Source organism: Chiloscyllium plagiosum, chromosome 1, assembly GCF_004010195.1.
Source record: "Chiloscyllium plagiosum isolate BGI_BamShark_2017 chromosome 1, ASM401019v2, whole genome shotgun sequence".
Taxonomy (NCBI): domain Eukaryota; kingdom Metazoa; phylum Chordata; class Chondrichthyes; order Orectolobiformes; family Hemiscylliidae; genus Chiloscyllium; species Chiloscyllium plagiosum.
The window spans coordinates 76,096,524-76,112,538 of NC_057710.1; the positions used below are offsets into that span (position 1 = coordinate 76,096,524).

Below are 16,015 nucleotides of genomic sequence, written 5' to 3' on the forward strand. Positions count from 1 at the left end.
TCCCTCCTCCCTATCTTTTATCTTAGCCTGTTGGACAAACTTTCCTCATTCCTGAAGAAGGGCTAATGCCCGAAACGTCGATTCTCCTGTTCCCTAGATGCTGCCTGACCTGCTGTGCTTTTCCAGCACACATTTCCATCTCCAGTCTTACAGTCCAGTCAACCAATTAAAAGTGAAATTGTCTGTAAGGTATGCTGACATGATAGCTATAATGCCCCTGACGCCACAAACACTATCTCTAGGTATGTGCTGTCACGTCAAAACGACAGACCCACAAGAGGTGGCGGCACAGTGGTATACAGTCAGGAAGGAGTTGCCTTGGGGGTTCTCAACATTTGCCATGAAGCTTCGCTGCATCACATTAAGCATGGTCAAAGAAATCTTCTCCATGGGGGGAGGGGTAGAGGGCTGAGAGAAGTTTGATGACTCGTCATATATTTCTTGACTGAATGCGTATTTCTCAATGATATAAAAATAAAGAACTGCGGATGCTAGAAATCTAAAACATAAAAAGAAAGTGCTATAAATACAGCAGATCTGGCAGCATCTGAAGAAAAATACCCTTTTCACTTTTTGTTTTGCCAGTAGTGATATGCAGCTCCTTCCAAACACGATTCTGACGAAGTCAGACCTATCACCAACTGATCTTCGGAATACTTCGAAAGTTTAAATATTCGAACCCTTATGTTGCTGAAATGGGATTTAAAAGCAATAACTCTACGCACAAGTTCCAAATCATTATAATTCACCTGAAAAAGCCATTGCGAAATTCCATTCGCTTCTACTTCGAGGAAGTTCCCAAGCACACTTGCTGAGCTGGTGCACCGCTTAATATCTTCCTACCAGCTGCAATAACAAGAAACATCCGATTTTAACTTCCTTTTAAAAATCGTACAAGATTTATCTCTACCCTCCCCTACAGTTAATTTCTGTAGTGCGTCTATGGCATTGGCCGTTTGTTTTCTGAGGCAAATTTTGTGCGAGCCCGACGGACAAGAGGCGAACATTTTGAAAGCTGTAACGTTTCACAGCGAATGGGGGCGGGGGAGGATTTTAGAGGAGCTACGCAAGTGAATTGTCTTCACAGATAACGTATTTGAGTGTTGTTTTTTTTGGTTTCGGTGTGGTGAGCTTCTCGGGATCGGTAAGCAGCGGGAGTTGAACAGCGCGAGCGCGTGCCGCGTTTTGAACTGGGCTCACGTTCCAAAGCGGCGGGCGCCATGAGCAACATTTACATCCAGGAGCCCCCGAGCAGTGGCAAGGTAAAGACATCTTCACAACAAACATATACTACATTGGCGTCTTCATGTGAAGGGTGATCCCTATAAATTAATTCATTAGCCAGCCCCTTTGACCGATGGGGCGAGTTTCTTCCAAAGGCCACGTTCAAACGCTCAGGTACTCACATCATTTTAAGCTTTCTTAAGAAACAAACAGCCCCACCCCTTCCGAAGGTGACAGAATGTCCCACAGTCCAAAGATGTGCAGGTTAGGTGAATCGACCATGCTAAATTGCCCGTAGTGTTAGGTACGGGGTATGGGTGGGTTGCGCTTTGGCGGGTCGGTGTAGACTTGTTGGGCCGAAAGACCTGTTTCCATACTGTAATCTAATCTAATCTAATCTAATCTAATGAGAATAAGTTTTTTTCTGACTTTTTTTTCATTTGTCATTGTTTTACAACGTTCACATCAGTTATCCCTGTACGTGTTACTTTGCTGCTTGAGTGAGTGGATGGATGAATAGGAAAGACTTGCATTCATATAGCGCCTTTTCCCGCGTCCTAATTAATTGATAAATAATGAAGTACCTTTGGAGTACAGTAGCGTCACTGTTGGAGAGCAGGACATGTGTCCTACATTTTTTTTCCCAAGTGATGACCAGGTCTCACGTTTTAACGATAAAAACAGAAATTGCTGGAGAAATTCAGAAGGCATGTTACCATCTGTAGAGAGAGAAACAGGATTAACGTTTCATGATCAGCTATCCATCTTCAGAACAGATAACATCTGGGAAAAAGGTGAGATGAGTTGCTTCTAGTGATGTTGTTTGAGGGATACATAACAGCCAAGCTAATAGCAAGAATGCCTCTGCTTTATATTTAAAAAAATGCTGTGGAATTTTTCATATTCTGTTAGAGGTAGTATCAGTTTAAAGTCTCATCCAAAAGTTGATACCTTTGACAGTGCAGTACCACCTCAGTGCAGTATTAATTGAAGTACCAGTGTAATTTTTCTGCGGTGAGATGATTAGAAGGGTGGGTGATTGAGTATTTGGTAATCAGAGAGACTTAGTTGTGAGAATGCAGTGTAACAACTGAGATAACCTCTATTCTAATTGATTTTCACGATGTCAAACAAAATCAGACATATCTATTTGTGAGGCATCTTAACTTTAAGGGGACATGATGGCCTAGTGGTATTACCACTAGATTGTTAATCCACAGACCCAATAACAGATGGAGTTTAAATTCAATGAAAATCTGGGATTAAGTGTCTAATGATGACTATGATACCATGAGCAAATGTTGGGGAAAAAAACTGGTTCACTAAAGTACTTTAGGCAAGGAAATCTACCATCCTTACCTGACGTGATAGACCCACAGCAATGTGGTTGACTCTGAGTAGATGTAGAGATGGGTAATAAATAGCGGCCTCACCAGTGATATCCATGTCCCACAAATGAAAAAATTAAAGTATAGTGGCTTTAACAGCTACTGCGTCCTTGGAAGCTGATTGGTCCTTCTCTAATGTGCAAAGATTTCCCATAGAACTGGAAAACTGGTCGCAGAGAGAGAATCTTGGTTTATTTTCACGTCAGAAGTTTAACCTCATTTAAAACTCTCCATTAAGCATTTTTAAAATTTGTTTAAGGGATGTGGACATCACTGTGTGGCCAACATTTATTGCCTGTTCCTAGTTGCCCTTGGGAAGGTGATGCTCAGCTGCCTTTTTAAACTGCTGCAGTCCACTTCCTATGGGTGGATTCACAATACCGTTAGAGAGAGAATTCCAGGATTTTGACATATCGACAATGAAGGAACAGCAATATGTTTCCAAGTCAGGATGGTGAATGGCTTGGAGGGTACTTTGAAAGTAGAGGTGTTACCATGTATCTGCTGCCCTTTTCTTTCTAGATGGAAGTGTTTTTGGGTTTGAATTGCCTGAGGACCTTTGGTGAATTTCAGTACTGCATCTTGTAGATGGTACATACTTCTGCCACTGCATGTTGGTGGTGGAGGGAGTGGGTGCTTGTGGATGTAGTGCCATCATGTGGGCTGCTTAGTCTTAAATTACTGTATTGGCTCCACCTCGTGCTCCCATGAGGAGGTTGAACACTTCATGAACTTCATGAACACTATCCACCCTGACCTCAAGTTCACTTGGATCATCTTGGACACCTCTCTCCCCTTCCTGGACCTCTCCATCACCATTTTCAGTGACTGAATCAATGTGGACATCTACTTGAAACCCACCTCCTCCTACCCTGCCTCCTGGAAAAACGCTATCCCTGACTCCCAATTCTTCCTCCTCCACTGCATCTGCTCCCAGTAGGAGCAGTTCCATTCCAGAACATCCCAAATGGCCTCCTACTTCCAGGACTGGAATTTCTCCTCCCGCACAGTCAAGAATGCCCTCCAGCACATCACCTCCACTTCCCGCACCACCACCCTTGAACCCAATCCCTCCAACTGCAACAAGGATAGAACCCTCTCGTCCTCACCTTCCACCCCACCAATCTCATCCTCTGCCATTTCCACCAGTTACAATCTGACCCCACACCAGAGACATATTTCCCTCCCCTCTCCCAGTAGCATTCTGCAGAGACCATTTCCTCAACGCTGCCCTCGTTAGGTCCATGCCTCCACTCTCAACACCTTCCCTTGTCACCTCAAGATGTGTAAAACCTGCACCTAAACTCCCCCCTCACCTCCATACAAGGCCCCAAAGGGTCCTTCCAGGTCCAACAGATATTTTCCTGCACATTCAGACACCTCATCCACTGTGTCCGTTGCTCTCGATGTGGTCTCCTCTGCGTTGGAGAGACAGGACACCAACTTGTGAAATGTTTCAGAGAACATCTCCAGGACACACGCACCAAACAACCATACCGCCCAGTCGCTTGGAGGAAGAATGCCTCATCTTTCACCTAGGGACCCTGCAACCACACAGCATCAAAGTCGATTTCACCAATTTCCTCACCCCCCCACTGCCGCCAGCTTATCCCAGATTCAACCCTCCACCTCAGGACTGCCCTGTTCAACTTCTCCCCTGTCCAACTATCTGTTCCACCCTCCCCTTCGACCTACCACCATCACCCCACACAAGCATCCACCTATCACCTTCAAACCCTGCCCACCCCCCTCGTATTTATTTCTCGGCCCCCTTGGTCCCTCCCCACATTCTTGATGAAGGGCTTATGGCCAAAACATTGACTATCTTGCTTCTTGGATACTGCCTGACCTGCAGTGCTTTTCCAGTACCACACCTTTTGACTCTGCCTTATCATAGATGTACAGCACAGAAGCAGACCCTTCGGTCCAACTTGTCCTTTCCGACTAGATATCCTAAACTAATCTAGTCCTATTTGCAAACACTTGGCCTATATCCCTCTAAATCCTTCCTATTCATCAACCAATCGAGGTACCTTTTAAATGTTCTAATTGTAACAGCCTCCACCACTCCCTCTGGCAGCTCATTCCTTACATGTACCATCCTCTGCATGAAAAAATTGTCTCTTAGGTCTCTTTTAAACCTTTTCCCTCTCGCCTTAAATCTGTGCCATCTAGTTCTGGACTCCTCCATGCCAGGGAAAAGATCTTGTCTCTTTCCCCTATCCATGCCCCTCTTAATTTGGAAACCTCTATAAGGTCACCCCCCCCCCCCCCACCCCCCAAGCCTCTGACGCTCCAGGGAAAATTGCCCCAACCTATTCAGCTTCTTCTTATAGTTGAAACTCTTCAAACTCTAGTAACATCCTTGTAAGTCTTTTCTGATCACTTTCAAGTTTCACAACATCCTTCCTATAGGAGAGAGACCAGAATTTCACATAATATCCCAAAAGTGGCCTAACCAGTGTCCTGTACAGCTGCAACATGACCTCCCAACTCCTATACTTACTGCTCTGACTAATAAAGGAAAGCATAACTGGATGTTGTCAAGCTCTGAGTGTCGTTGTGGCTGCACACATCCAGGCAAGTGTGGAGTATTCCATCACACTCCTGACTTGTGCCTTATAGATGATGGTCAGGCTTTGGGGAGTCAAGAGATGAGTTAATCATGAGTTTTATACCTAGCCTCTGACCTGCTATTGTAGCCAATGTGTTTATGTGGTCAGTCCAGTTGAGTTTCTGGTCAGTGGTAACTCCCAGGATGTTGATGGTGTGGGATTCAGTGATGGTAACACCGTTTAATGTCAAGTGGCAATGGATCTCTTGTTTTTTTTCCCTTTGTTTTCTTTTTTTTTTCTACAGTCAGTTCTCAACTGAGGAGATTCTAAATCTCCTGATTGTATATATTTTTTAAAACCTCTGCCCTACTGCCAAACAGCAGGAGTGCTTATTTCTCCCCAGCACCCATGTCATGTGCATGTAGGTTTAGGACAAAGTGAAGAAACATCGAGTGCAGAAAACTTTATTTGTATTCCATCACCCAAGGAAAACACCCAAGTGGCCAGTGACAAGCAGTGCCCTTAGCAGCAGTGGTTATAGGTAATGGTGCATTTATGTAGCTTGAATGTTACTTGCCAATTGTCAACCAAAGCCTGGACATTGTCCAGATCTTGCTACATTTGAACAAAGGCTGCTTCAGTTGCTGAGAAGTCACAAATGGTGCTGAATATTGTGCAGTCGTTGGCAAACATCCCCAAATCTGACCTTATGATGGAGGGAAGGTGAAAGAGCTAAAGATGGTCAGGCCTAGGATACAACCCTGAGGAACTCCTGCAGAGACGTCCTGGAACTGAGATGACTGACCTCCAAAAACCACGACCATTGTCCTGTGTGCCAGATATGACTTCAAGCAGTGGTGAGTTCGTCCCTTGATTTCCATTGATTGCAGTTTTGCTAGGGCTCCTTCATGCTACTGTCAGTCAAATCCAGCCTTGATGTCAAGACCACGTGGTGCCTACGACCCATCTGACCAGCCTAGAAGAAGGCCAGGCCAGCCGGAGGCAGCCTACGCGAGCCCCAGGCTTGGAGCCTGCTGGAAAATGGAGGGACCTGAGAGACCTGCCCCAGGAAGGAGGACCGATACGAAACACTCCTGGCCCCATAGGACACCTGCCTGACATAAATCTATCAGAACTTACCTGGAGAGCAGCCCAAACACCTCTGCAAAAAATGTGGCTGGACCTGGAGTAGCAAATCGGCAGCAACTGAAACCAGGAACTTCTTCACTGGGTCCTAAACAAACTCCCACCAGTTAAAAAAACACACAGTAAATTACCTGCTACTCTGGGTCCTAAGCAGACCTCCTGCAAAAGTACACTGAATTGCAACCTACCTGCTCTACAGGCTCCTAGGACAGATCACCTAACTGGAAGCAGTCACAATCCACTCCACCGGACCACTCAAATCTAAGAAACCTGTGAGGAAGTGGGATAAGCGTGCCGGCTTGCTTGTAAGACTGAGACTACGTAGTTTCAAGACCCCTCCTTCCTGGCTTACCCCTTGCAAATGTACAATCTCTGGAGAACAAAATGGACAAACTCAGATCATGGCTCAGCTTCCAGCGTGAACTGCGGGACTGCTGCTCACTCTGCTTCACAGAAACCTGGCTCAACCCATCTGTTCCAACTGCGCACTTCAGGCTGATGGCTTTTCTAAGAGAAAGGGTGGAGGGGTTTAATCAACAAGTTCAAGAGGGCCAACATCAAGAAAGCTCATGCAGCACAGACATTGCAACCCTGGGCAGCCATTGCTCCCCAAACCTTGAATTCCTCACCATCTAGTGCCGCCCCTTCTATCTACCATGGGAATTTACTGCTGCTATACTAACTGTTGCGTACATACCGCCACAAGCAAAGGTTGAGGAAGCTCTGGATGTGCTGTACTCTACCACTAATGCCCTGGAGACGGAACATCCCGAGGCCTTGTTTATTGTAACTGGCGACTTCAATCAAGCCAATCTAAGGAAGGTGTTTCCCAAATACTACCAGAACATTACCTGTCCCACCAAGGGCCTGAACATTTTAGACCACTGCTACACCACTGTGAATGATGCCTGCCACTCCATCCCCCACCTCATTTCGGGAGCTCCAACCAAAATGCTGTGTTTCTTCTCCTGGCTTACAGGCAAAAGCACAAGCACGGGACCCCCTGCGTGGGTGCAGGTCCAGTGCTGGTTGGAGGAGGCAGAGGATCAACTCTGGTGCTGTCTGGAATCATCTGATTAGGCCATGTTCAAACAGTCTGCAGATACCTTGGATGAATATGCTACCACCGTCACAGACTTTATCAGCAAGTGTGTGGAGGACTGCAGACTGAGGAAGCCCTGGATGAATCAGGTTATACAGAACTTGCTAAAAACCAGACGTGAGGCCTTCAGATCAGGAGACCCACTCAAATATAAAGAATCCAGGTATGACCTTCGCAGAGCCATTAAGACACCCAAGGACCAATATCGATCCAAACTAGAGACCCAGACAGACACCCGACAAATATGGCAAGGACTGAATGACATCACCAGTTCTAAAAAGTGACAGTGCAAGAAAGCAGACATTATGCCTCCCAGGTCATCTCAACATCTTCTATGCTCGCTTTGAGCAGGATTTCGGCAAGAAGTTACACCTCTGCGTACCAGGCCGTGCACTCAGAGCTTGCGCAGATCAACTGGCAGAAGTCTCCTCGGATATTTCAACCTCCCAGCAGCAGGCCACTCTGCTTGTCTGTTTCAAGAGGGCCAACATCAAGAAAGCTCATGCGGCATGTCTCAATAACTACCGTCCAGTAGCCCTAACTTCAGTGGTCAAGAAGTGCTTTGAAAGGCTGGTCATGGCATTAATCAACTCCAGCCTCCCCACTACTCTTGACTCACTCCAATTTGCCTATTGGACCAGCAGCTCCATGTCAGATGCCATATCACTTGCCCTTCACTCCTCCCTAGAACATCTTGACACCAAGAACAGCTACGTAAGAATCCTACTCATTGACTACAATTCAGCCTTCAACACTATTATCCTCTTGAGACTGATTGATTACTAAACTTAGTAATCTTGGACTAAGCCCCACTCTCTGCAACTGGATCCTCAGTTTCCTGATCCACCGGTCACAATCAGTAAAGATTGGGAACAGTATTTCATCCACACGAACACTCAACACTGGAGCCACCCAAGGGTGTGTACTCAGACCCCTACTGTACTCACTCTATACACATGACTGCATCGCCAAATACCAGACTAATGCCATTTACAAGTTTGCTGGTGACACCACTATAGTTGGTTGAATCTCGGGTGGCAACGAAACAGACGACAGACAGGAGGTGGAAGATCTGGAAAAAATGGTCACTGAAAACAACCTAGTTCTCAATGCTGGCAAAACCCAAGGAACTCATTATTGACTTTCAGTGGGATGTTACTCATGCCCCCTACACATTAACAACACAGAGGTGGAATGAGTGGAGAGTGTCAAGCTTCTGGAGTGGTCATCCACAACAAGCTTTCTTGGACTCTTCATGTGGATGCACTGGTTACAAAGCCCCAACAATATCTCTTCCTCAGGCAGCTGAGGAGATTTGGCATGATGGCAAATACCCATGCGATCTTTTATAGGTGCGCCATTGAGAGCACTCTGTCTGGATGTATCACTACCTGGTATGGCGACTGTACCATTCAAGATGGTTACAGAGAGTGGTGAACTCAACCCAGACAATCACAGAGATCAACTTTCCATCTATAGAATCCATCTGCCAAGTCCACTGTGAAGGAAAGGCCATCAGCATTCTCAGAGATCCATCCCATCCTGGCAATGTTTTTCGACAACCTCTACCATTGGAGAGAAGGTACAGAAGCCTGAACACATGCACCAGCTGGTTTTGTAACAGGTTTTGCCCTAGTGTTGTTAGAATACTGAATGAACTCTAGTTCTTAACATTCATCTGTACCTGTATTTTTGTTTTTGCTGCTGTTTACCTATTATTTATTTATCTATGCTACTTAACTGTGTGAACTACCTGTATTGCTCGCAAGACAAAGCTTTACACTGTCTCTGTACATCTGACAATAAATTCAATTTAATTCAATTCAGGAATGTCACTCTGTCCTCTGTCTGTTATTGAACCAAATCTGTAATTATGTCAGGAGCTGAGTAGCCCTGGTGGAACCTGCTCCTCGGATGCTGCCTGACTTGTTGTGCTTTTCCAGCACCACTCTAATCTAGACTGTGGTTTCCAGCATCTGCAGTCCTTGTTTTTACCTGGTGGAACCTGAACTGGGTGTCATTGAGCAAGTGTTGTTCAATAGCACTGTCAATGACACCTTCCATCACTTTACTGCTGATTGAGAGTAGACTGATGGAGCAATAATTGGCTGGGTTGGATTTGTCCTGCTTTTTTTTTGTACAGGACATATCTGAGCAATTTTTCATGTTGCGTTTATACCAGTGTTGACACTGTATTGAAAGAGTTTGGCTCTGGGAGTGGCAAGTTCTGGAGTTCATTATCAGCGCTCATAGCCTTTGCAGCATCCGGTGTCTCCAATTGTTTCTTGATATCACATGGAGTGAATCGAATTGGTTTAAGACTGGTGCTGTAGTGCTCGGAACCACAGGAGGAGGCTGAGATAAATCATCCACTTGGCGCTTTGGCTGAAAATTGCAGTGAATGCTTCAAATTTTATCTTTGCATGGATGTGCTGGTTGTTTCCATCATTGAGGATGGGGATGTACGTGGAGCTGCCTCCCCCAGCAAGTTGGTGGATAGTCACGAATGATAGCAGACAATGTTTGGCAGAGTTACAGAGATGGATCTGATCCATTGGCTGTGGAATCACTTAGCTCTGTCTGTCACTTGCCACTTATTCTTTTTGGCATACAAGTCGTAAGCTACCAGGCTGACACCCGTGATGATGATGTCACTTTAAAAAGGTTATTTTGTCCTGAGTTTTTTTGAAGAGAGATTGTAAAGGCAGAGATGCTGAAGTGGCTAAGGGGAACTGTCTAAGTCAACAATCAGAGGAGGCCTTTAGGTTTTTTGTTTAGAACAGATATAACAATGGAAGGGGAGAAGCCAGTTCTCCTAGATCAGGTTTTCTAGTTTTTTTTGGCTGTTGAAGTGGAAGCTGTTTGGGTCCCAGAAGGGTTGCAAGCTTGAGTAAAATGATTCCTAACTGTGACTTTCTCTGAAATCTCTTTGTTCCTTCCTGGACTGGGAAACTGCATGTAAAAATCTGTGTATGAATCTACCATTTTGCCAAGGTATGTTAATGGGATGTTGCTATATTGAAATAGATACTCTGTGTCTATTTTTCGGTTAAGTTGTCCAATAGTTAAGTTATTCTAAATTCCTCTTTCTTTTGTTTATATTTAACTATAGTCTTTAAATAAGTTATGTTTTTCTTAACACAATTGAGTGTTGAGTGGTTTGACCAGTTGCATCACATGGGAACACCCCACTTTACATCTGTCTTTAAAATAAGAAACAGTTAGGGTTTAGGCTACCATCTTAAAATACTTTGAGGCGGGTCTGGTTTTGTCCATAATATACCTCACTTTCAGTTATGCCTAATGCTGCTCCTGGCATACCGTCCAGTACTCTCCATTGAATAAGGTTGATCCCCTGGCTTGCTGGAAATGGTTGAATGAGGAATAAGCTAGGTCATGAGGTTGCAGAATATGCTGAGTACAGTTCTGCTGTTGTTGATGGCCCACAGTGCTTCATGGATGTCTAATCTTGAGTTGCTCAATCTGTTTGATGTTTATCCCATTTGGAATGGTGCTCGTGCCACATAGCATATTGCAGGGTGTTCTCTTTGTGAAGGCGGAGCTTTATCTGCACAAGGACGGTACTGTGGTCACTCTCACCAATACTGTCATGGACAGATGTAGCTGGCAGATTGGTAAAGATGAGGTCAAGTATGTTTTTTTCCTCTTGTTGGTTCCCTCACCAAATGTTGCAATCTAACAACTATAGTGTGATCAGTTGTGTTGCTGCTGAGCTACTATTGGTGCTGGACATTGAAAACCCCCAGATTTTGTGCTCTTGTTATCCTTAGTGCTCAAAATGTCAGAGTACCGATTCATCAGCCAGTGGAGGATGCAATATGGTAATCAGCAGGATGTTTAACCTGAAGATTTGAGACTTCATGGGATCCAGAGTCAGTGTAGAGGATGCGCACGGCAACTCCCCTCGGACAATGTACCACTGTGCTGCCACCTCTACTGGGTCTGTCCTGCTGTGGGCCAGGACACATCCAGGGATATTGATGGTCGTGTCTGGGACATTGTCAAGCTGTTGCTTAACTATTCTGTGGGACAGCTTTCCAGATTTTGGCATTAATCCGTGGATGTTAGTGAGGAGGACTTTGCAGGTTTGACAGGGCTGTTTCTGCCGTTGGTTTTTCAGTGACCAGGTTGATACCAGATGATCCATCTGGTTTCATTTCTTTGAGACTTTGTAGTGATTGATACAACTGAATGGCTTGCTAGGCCATTTCAGAGGGTAATTTAGAGTCAACTACATTGCTGTGGGTCTGCAGTCACATATAGTCCAGACCTGGTGAGGATGGCAGATTTCCTTCCTTGAAGGACATTAGATGCTAGATGAGTTTTTCAGACAATGCTTTCATGGTCGTTAGTAGATTCTCAATTCCAGGTTTTAAAAAATTGACTTAAAATTCCACCATCTGCCATGGTGGGATTCGAACCTTGGTGCCCAGAAAATTAGTTGAGTTTCTGGATTAATAATCTAGCAATAATATCATTGCCTTCCTGCTTTGAAGGTTTAATAAGGTAAATAGCTAAGAAGGTAGAAAATTACATGTTGAGTGTTTCATAAACTGAGTATTGAAAACTATGTTCTCACCAAAATTTGCATACATGGTTACACAGAATGAACAGCAATAAATAGGCCATTATGCCCAACTGTGTTATGCTGGCTGTCATGTTACATCTCACTCCATAATTGATATGATCGCCATTCTTTTCTTCCTCAATACTTAATCTCGCTTTCCTTGAACTGTCAGCTCGATAGCTTTTATCGTAGTTTTAGCTATTATTCCATTGCCAAATCTGCTAGAGTTATCCCTAAAGTTGCATGAAAGGTGGTCCTATAATCAAATAGGAACTGGGACAGTTTGGTACAGCAAAGCTATAGGCTGTTTCTTCAAACCTGCTTTCAAAGTTTGGACTGATCTTTCTTCCAGTCTGTTGGATAATGGATGATATGGAGTTGTCCTTAAATGTCGAATCACATGCGACTTTAAGAAACACTCAAATTCCCTGCTGGTAAACAATGGCCCATTATCTGTGACCAACACTTTTGTGAATCAGTGTATTGCAAAAGATGCGCATAGGCTCTTTATCATCTCTACCATGTTTGACAAATAAATTCCATGTACGTCCAACCACTTTGAATGGGTGTCTACAATGACTAAAAACATTAAGCCCATGAAAGGACCTGCATAGTTGACATGTAACTGAGACCAGGATTTACCTAGCCATTGCCATAAATATGCGGGAGCTACTGGTGGTAATTTTTGTCTTTTGTTGGCACATAGCCCCATTGGTGCGGCAGTGTCAATTATGCAGTCCTGGCCACCAGACGTAACTTCGCACCAACAATCTTCAAGACCTCTGGATGATCCTGATAGAGTTCAGAGTCTGGCGCCAACCTTTGCTCGGGACCATCACTCTTGCTCCCTGTAATAACCTGCCATCCTGTCCTGTAATCTGATTTCTCCGGGTTCAAAATAATTTCAGTTCTGGTTATGATGACTCTTTGGCTTCCCTCAATACCCCCAGTTTTGTCAGGACTGGATTCTTCTGCGTTCAAAGTCTGATGTCAACTCTGACTGGGAGAGCATCCAGAAAATTTAAAATCATTACGACTCTTCCTGTGGCGATACCACCGGTGATGTATCTGCCAGTGGGAAACAGCTCAATGCATCCGCATTCACTACTTGGGTCTCCTGGATAGTATTCCACATAGTAGTTATATGCACTTATTTTAGAGCTTATTGTTGAATTTGGCCTGAAGCTATGTGCGGCATTGCCTTGTCTTCTTTAAGTAGACTTAGTTGGGATTTGTGGTCTGATATTATTAAAATTTTATGTCATAAAGGTATTGGTGGAACGTCCTGACTCCAAATATGACCTCCAAACCTTCCTTCACTATCTGGGCATATTTATGCTGTGCATCACGCAAAGTTCTGGTTGCATACACTATTGGGCGTTCCTCTCCATTGCACTACCTATAAGCTAATACTACCCTGGTGCCATACTGCGAGGCATGTCGATTCTACATCTCGCTTGAGATTTTACTGTGAATGAATTAATTAGTTTTATTGTCACATGTACTCAGTGATGACAGTGAATAGTTTATGTATCGCCACTTATAACGCCATCTTAGGTACAAAGTACCTAGGTACAGCTTCTTAAGTTACACAATCTTGGAAAATGGAGAAATGAAATGTCCAGCATCGCAGAAACAAAAGTCCACAAACTGTGGTCTTCCAACCCATACCATGCTGGCACTTAGTCTCCAGTCCGCCCTGGCTCCAGACAGTGCCAGGCTTCAACTTGAGGATCATGAGGCTGGGTGATCACCCCAGACTGTCACACGACTGGGCCGAGAGGGTGCCACGCTGGGGGGGAGGGGTGGAGGGCAGTGGGGTGGGAGTGGGTGGCGTGTGTTAGTGGCTACCCCGCCTTGCAGGGAAGCCATCACGGGAGGCCATTAAGTCAGGCTGGGAGCCTGCATGCCACATCTAGCTGAGAGGCCTCTCCTCATGTCTACATTTGAGGCCAGAGTTGTCAGCGGTGGTGGGGAGAGAAGAAAAGAAGAACGGGCAGAGTGGACATGGTCCGGCAGAAGCGTCCTACTTTGCCACTATCTTGGGATGTAAAGGGTTCCAACACCTTTAGAGAATGTTGGCTGTTTCTTCACTTCCCTGAAAGCTATGACTTGGCTACACAACCATTTGAAAGGCCAACCCTTTAAGAGTTGTTGCACAGGTGCCAGGATAGAGACCAGGCTATGTAGGAACTTTCCTCAGGCTGGCAAACTATTACGGAAAGACCTAGGCTCCAGTAGAGACGTGGAGTTGGGGCAGCTTTGATCGCCCTCACGTCCAGTGGATGTAACCCGACCTTATTGACCGTGTAGCCCAAGTAGGTCACTTGGGATACCAAGGACACACATTTTTCCCTTCAAAGGTGTACATCCGCCTGGGAGAAACATGTAAGGGCTATGAGTTCTTGAAGTGCTCCTTATTGGTCTTCCCTGTTATTAGCACATCATCTAGATAAATGGTGACCTGGGATAGACCTTACAAAATGTTCTTCATTGTCTGTTGAAAAATTGCACTGACTGACTATCCTAAAATAGCAGTCTTGTATATTGGTACAAACCCCCATAGGTATTTATTATAATGTACATCTGGGGATCCTCATCTAACCACAATTGCAAGTACACATGGCTCATGTCCAGTTTCATGAAGGACAGCTTCCCTGCAACTTAGCATATGAATCTTCTATGCAATTAGGTATTTGTCCAGCTACAGAATGCGGTTTACCATTTGTTGAAAATCCAGCTCTCGTTAACACTGAAATAACTCCACAGAGGCTGGTATCCCTTCACCAACTTACTCTTTTTTTTTAACATGTGGGAAAGTTTCTTGACACTGGTCCAGCTCCCTCAGCCATCTGCCACTCCTCTTTTAATCTGTCAGCTGCTCTTTTTTTTTCACAGTGGTAACACACTGACTGTGTGATCCAGATAACACAGAGGTCAGTCTCCTCCCTAACACAAAATGGAAAGTCCTTCACCATTGATCCAGCTTCCTCAGAGCTAGCTCTCAGAGTAAACAGGATGTCTGACACTCCTTTATTTTTCCTCACACTATCGCCTAACAGCGGTAGTGCTTATTTTTCCCCAGCACCCATGTCGCATGTGAGCAGGTGTCGGACACAGTAAAGAACAACAAGTGTGTAAATCTTTATTTATATTCCAACACCAGAGTAGCCAGTGGCAAGCAGTGCCATTCTCAACAATTTGTATAATCAAAATGTGAAGGGGAAGGCAGAGGTTAAATCAAAATACAGTTGGAGGGGGAAATAAAACACTCCACTGTCTGTGGTGCCCACCTCTCCCTGAACAGCTCCAGGGTGCAGCCACTCTTTGTTTTATTTTTTTTAAACTTATCTCCATTTTTTTTTGTTTTTTTTTGTGAGGCAGCAGTGCTAACCACTGTGCCACTGTGCCGCCCACCACACTTCTGTTTTTTTTTTCTTTTTTTCTTCCCCAGCACCCATGGTGTACGTGTGAGACACAGTGAGAGACACAAGGTGTACGAATCTTTATTCAATTTCCACCACCAGGAAGGTAGGAAAACACCCAAGTGGCCAGTGACAAGCAGTGCCCTTCACATCAAAGGGCAATGCTGTGTGATCACACTCTTTGTTTTTTTTTCTTCTTCTCCTGTTTTTTTTGTGTGTGCAGGTGTGACCCCCTGTTTTTTTTTTAAATCCCCACACTACCACCTAAGTGCGGTAGTGCTTATTTTTTCCCCAGCACCCATGGTGTGTGTGTATGCAGGTGTGATACACAGTGAAAGACACAAAGTCCACGAATCTTTATTCAAATTCCATCACCAGGAAGATAGGAAAACACCCGGGTGGCCAGTGACAAACACTGCCCTTCACATCAAAGGGCAATGTTGTGTGATCACACTCTTTGTTTTAATCTGTCAGCCGGGGCTCCCTGATTGGGGCTGTTAATCTGGGAACTCATTCTATGAGGTCCACCTGGCTGACCTCGTTACAATCACTACACTCTCCCTGTGATCTTTGCACACCAGAACAGG

General features: G+C 44.8%; 2 protein-coding genes across 3 annotated transcripts in view; one reads left to right on the plus strand and one right to left on the minus strand.

Annotated features, from left to right (window-relative positions):
• srek1ip1 (SREK1-interacting protein 1) overlaps positions 1-851 on the minus strand; it is a 25,452-nt gene extending 24,601 nt beyond the window's left edge. Inside the window, exon 1 of the mRNA XM_043689562.1 lies at positions 750-851. Coding sequence (XP_043545497.1) covers positions 750-762 — 13 coding nt within the window. The 5' untranslated portion in view covers positions 763-851. The remainder of the gene's footprint in view (positions 1-749) is intronic.
• A 20-nt stretch (positions 852-871) lies between these two features.
• The window catches only part of cwc27 (CWC27 spliceosome associated cyclophilin), a 273,662-nt gene continuing 258,518 nt past the window's right edge, over positions 872-16,015 (plus strand). The window contains exon 1 of one of the 2 annotated variants that reach the window (XM_043689551.1): positions 872-1,262. In XM_043689551.1, the coding sequence (XP_043545486.1) occupies positions 1,221-1,262 (42 nt within the window). In that variant the 5' untranslated portion in view covers positions 872-1,220. The remainder of the gene's footprint in view (positions 1,263-16,015) is intronic. The other variant, XM_043689542.1, reaches the window with a different exon arrangement.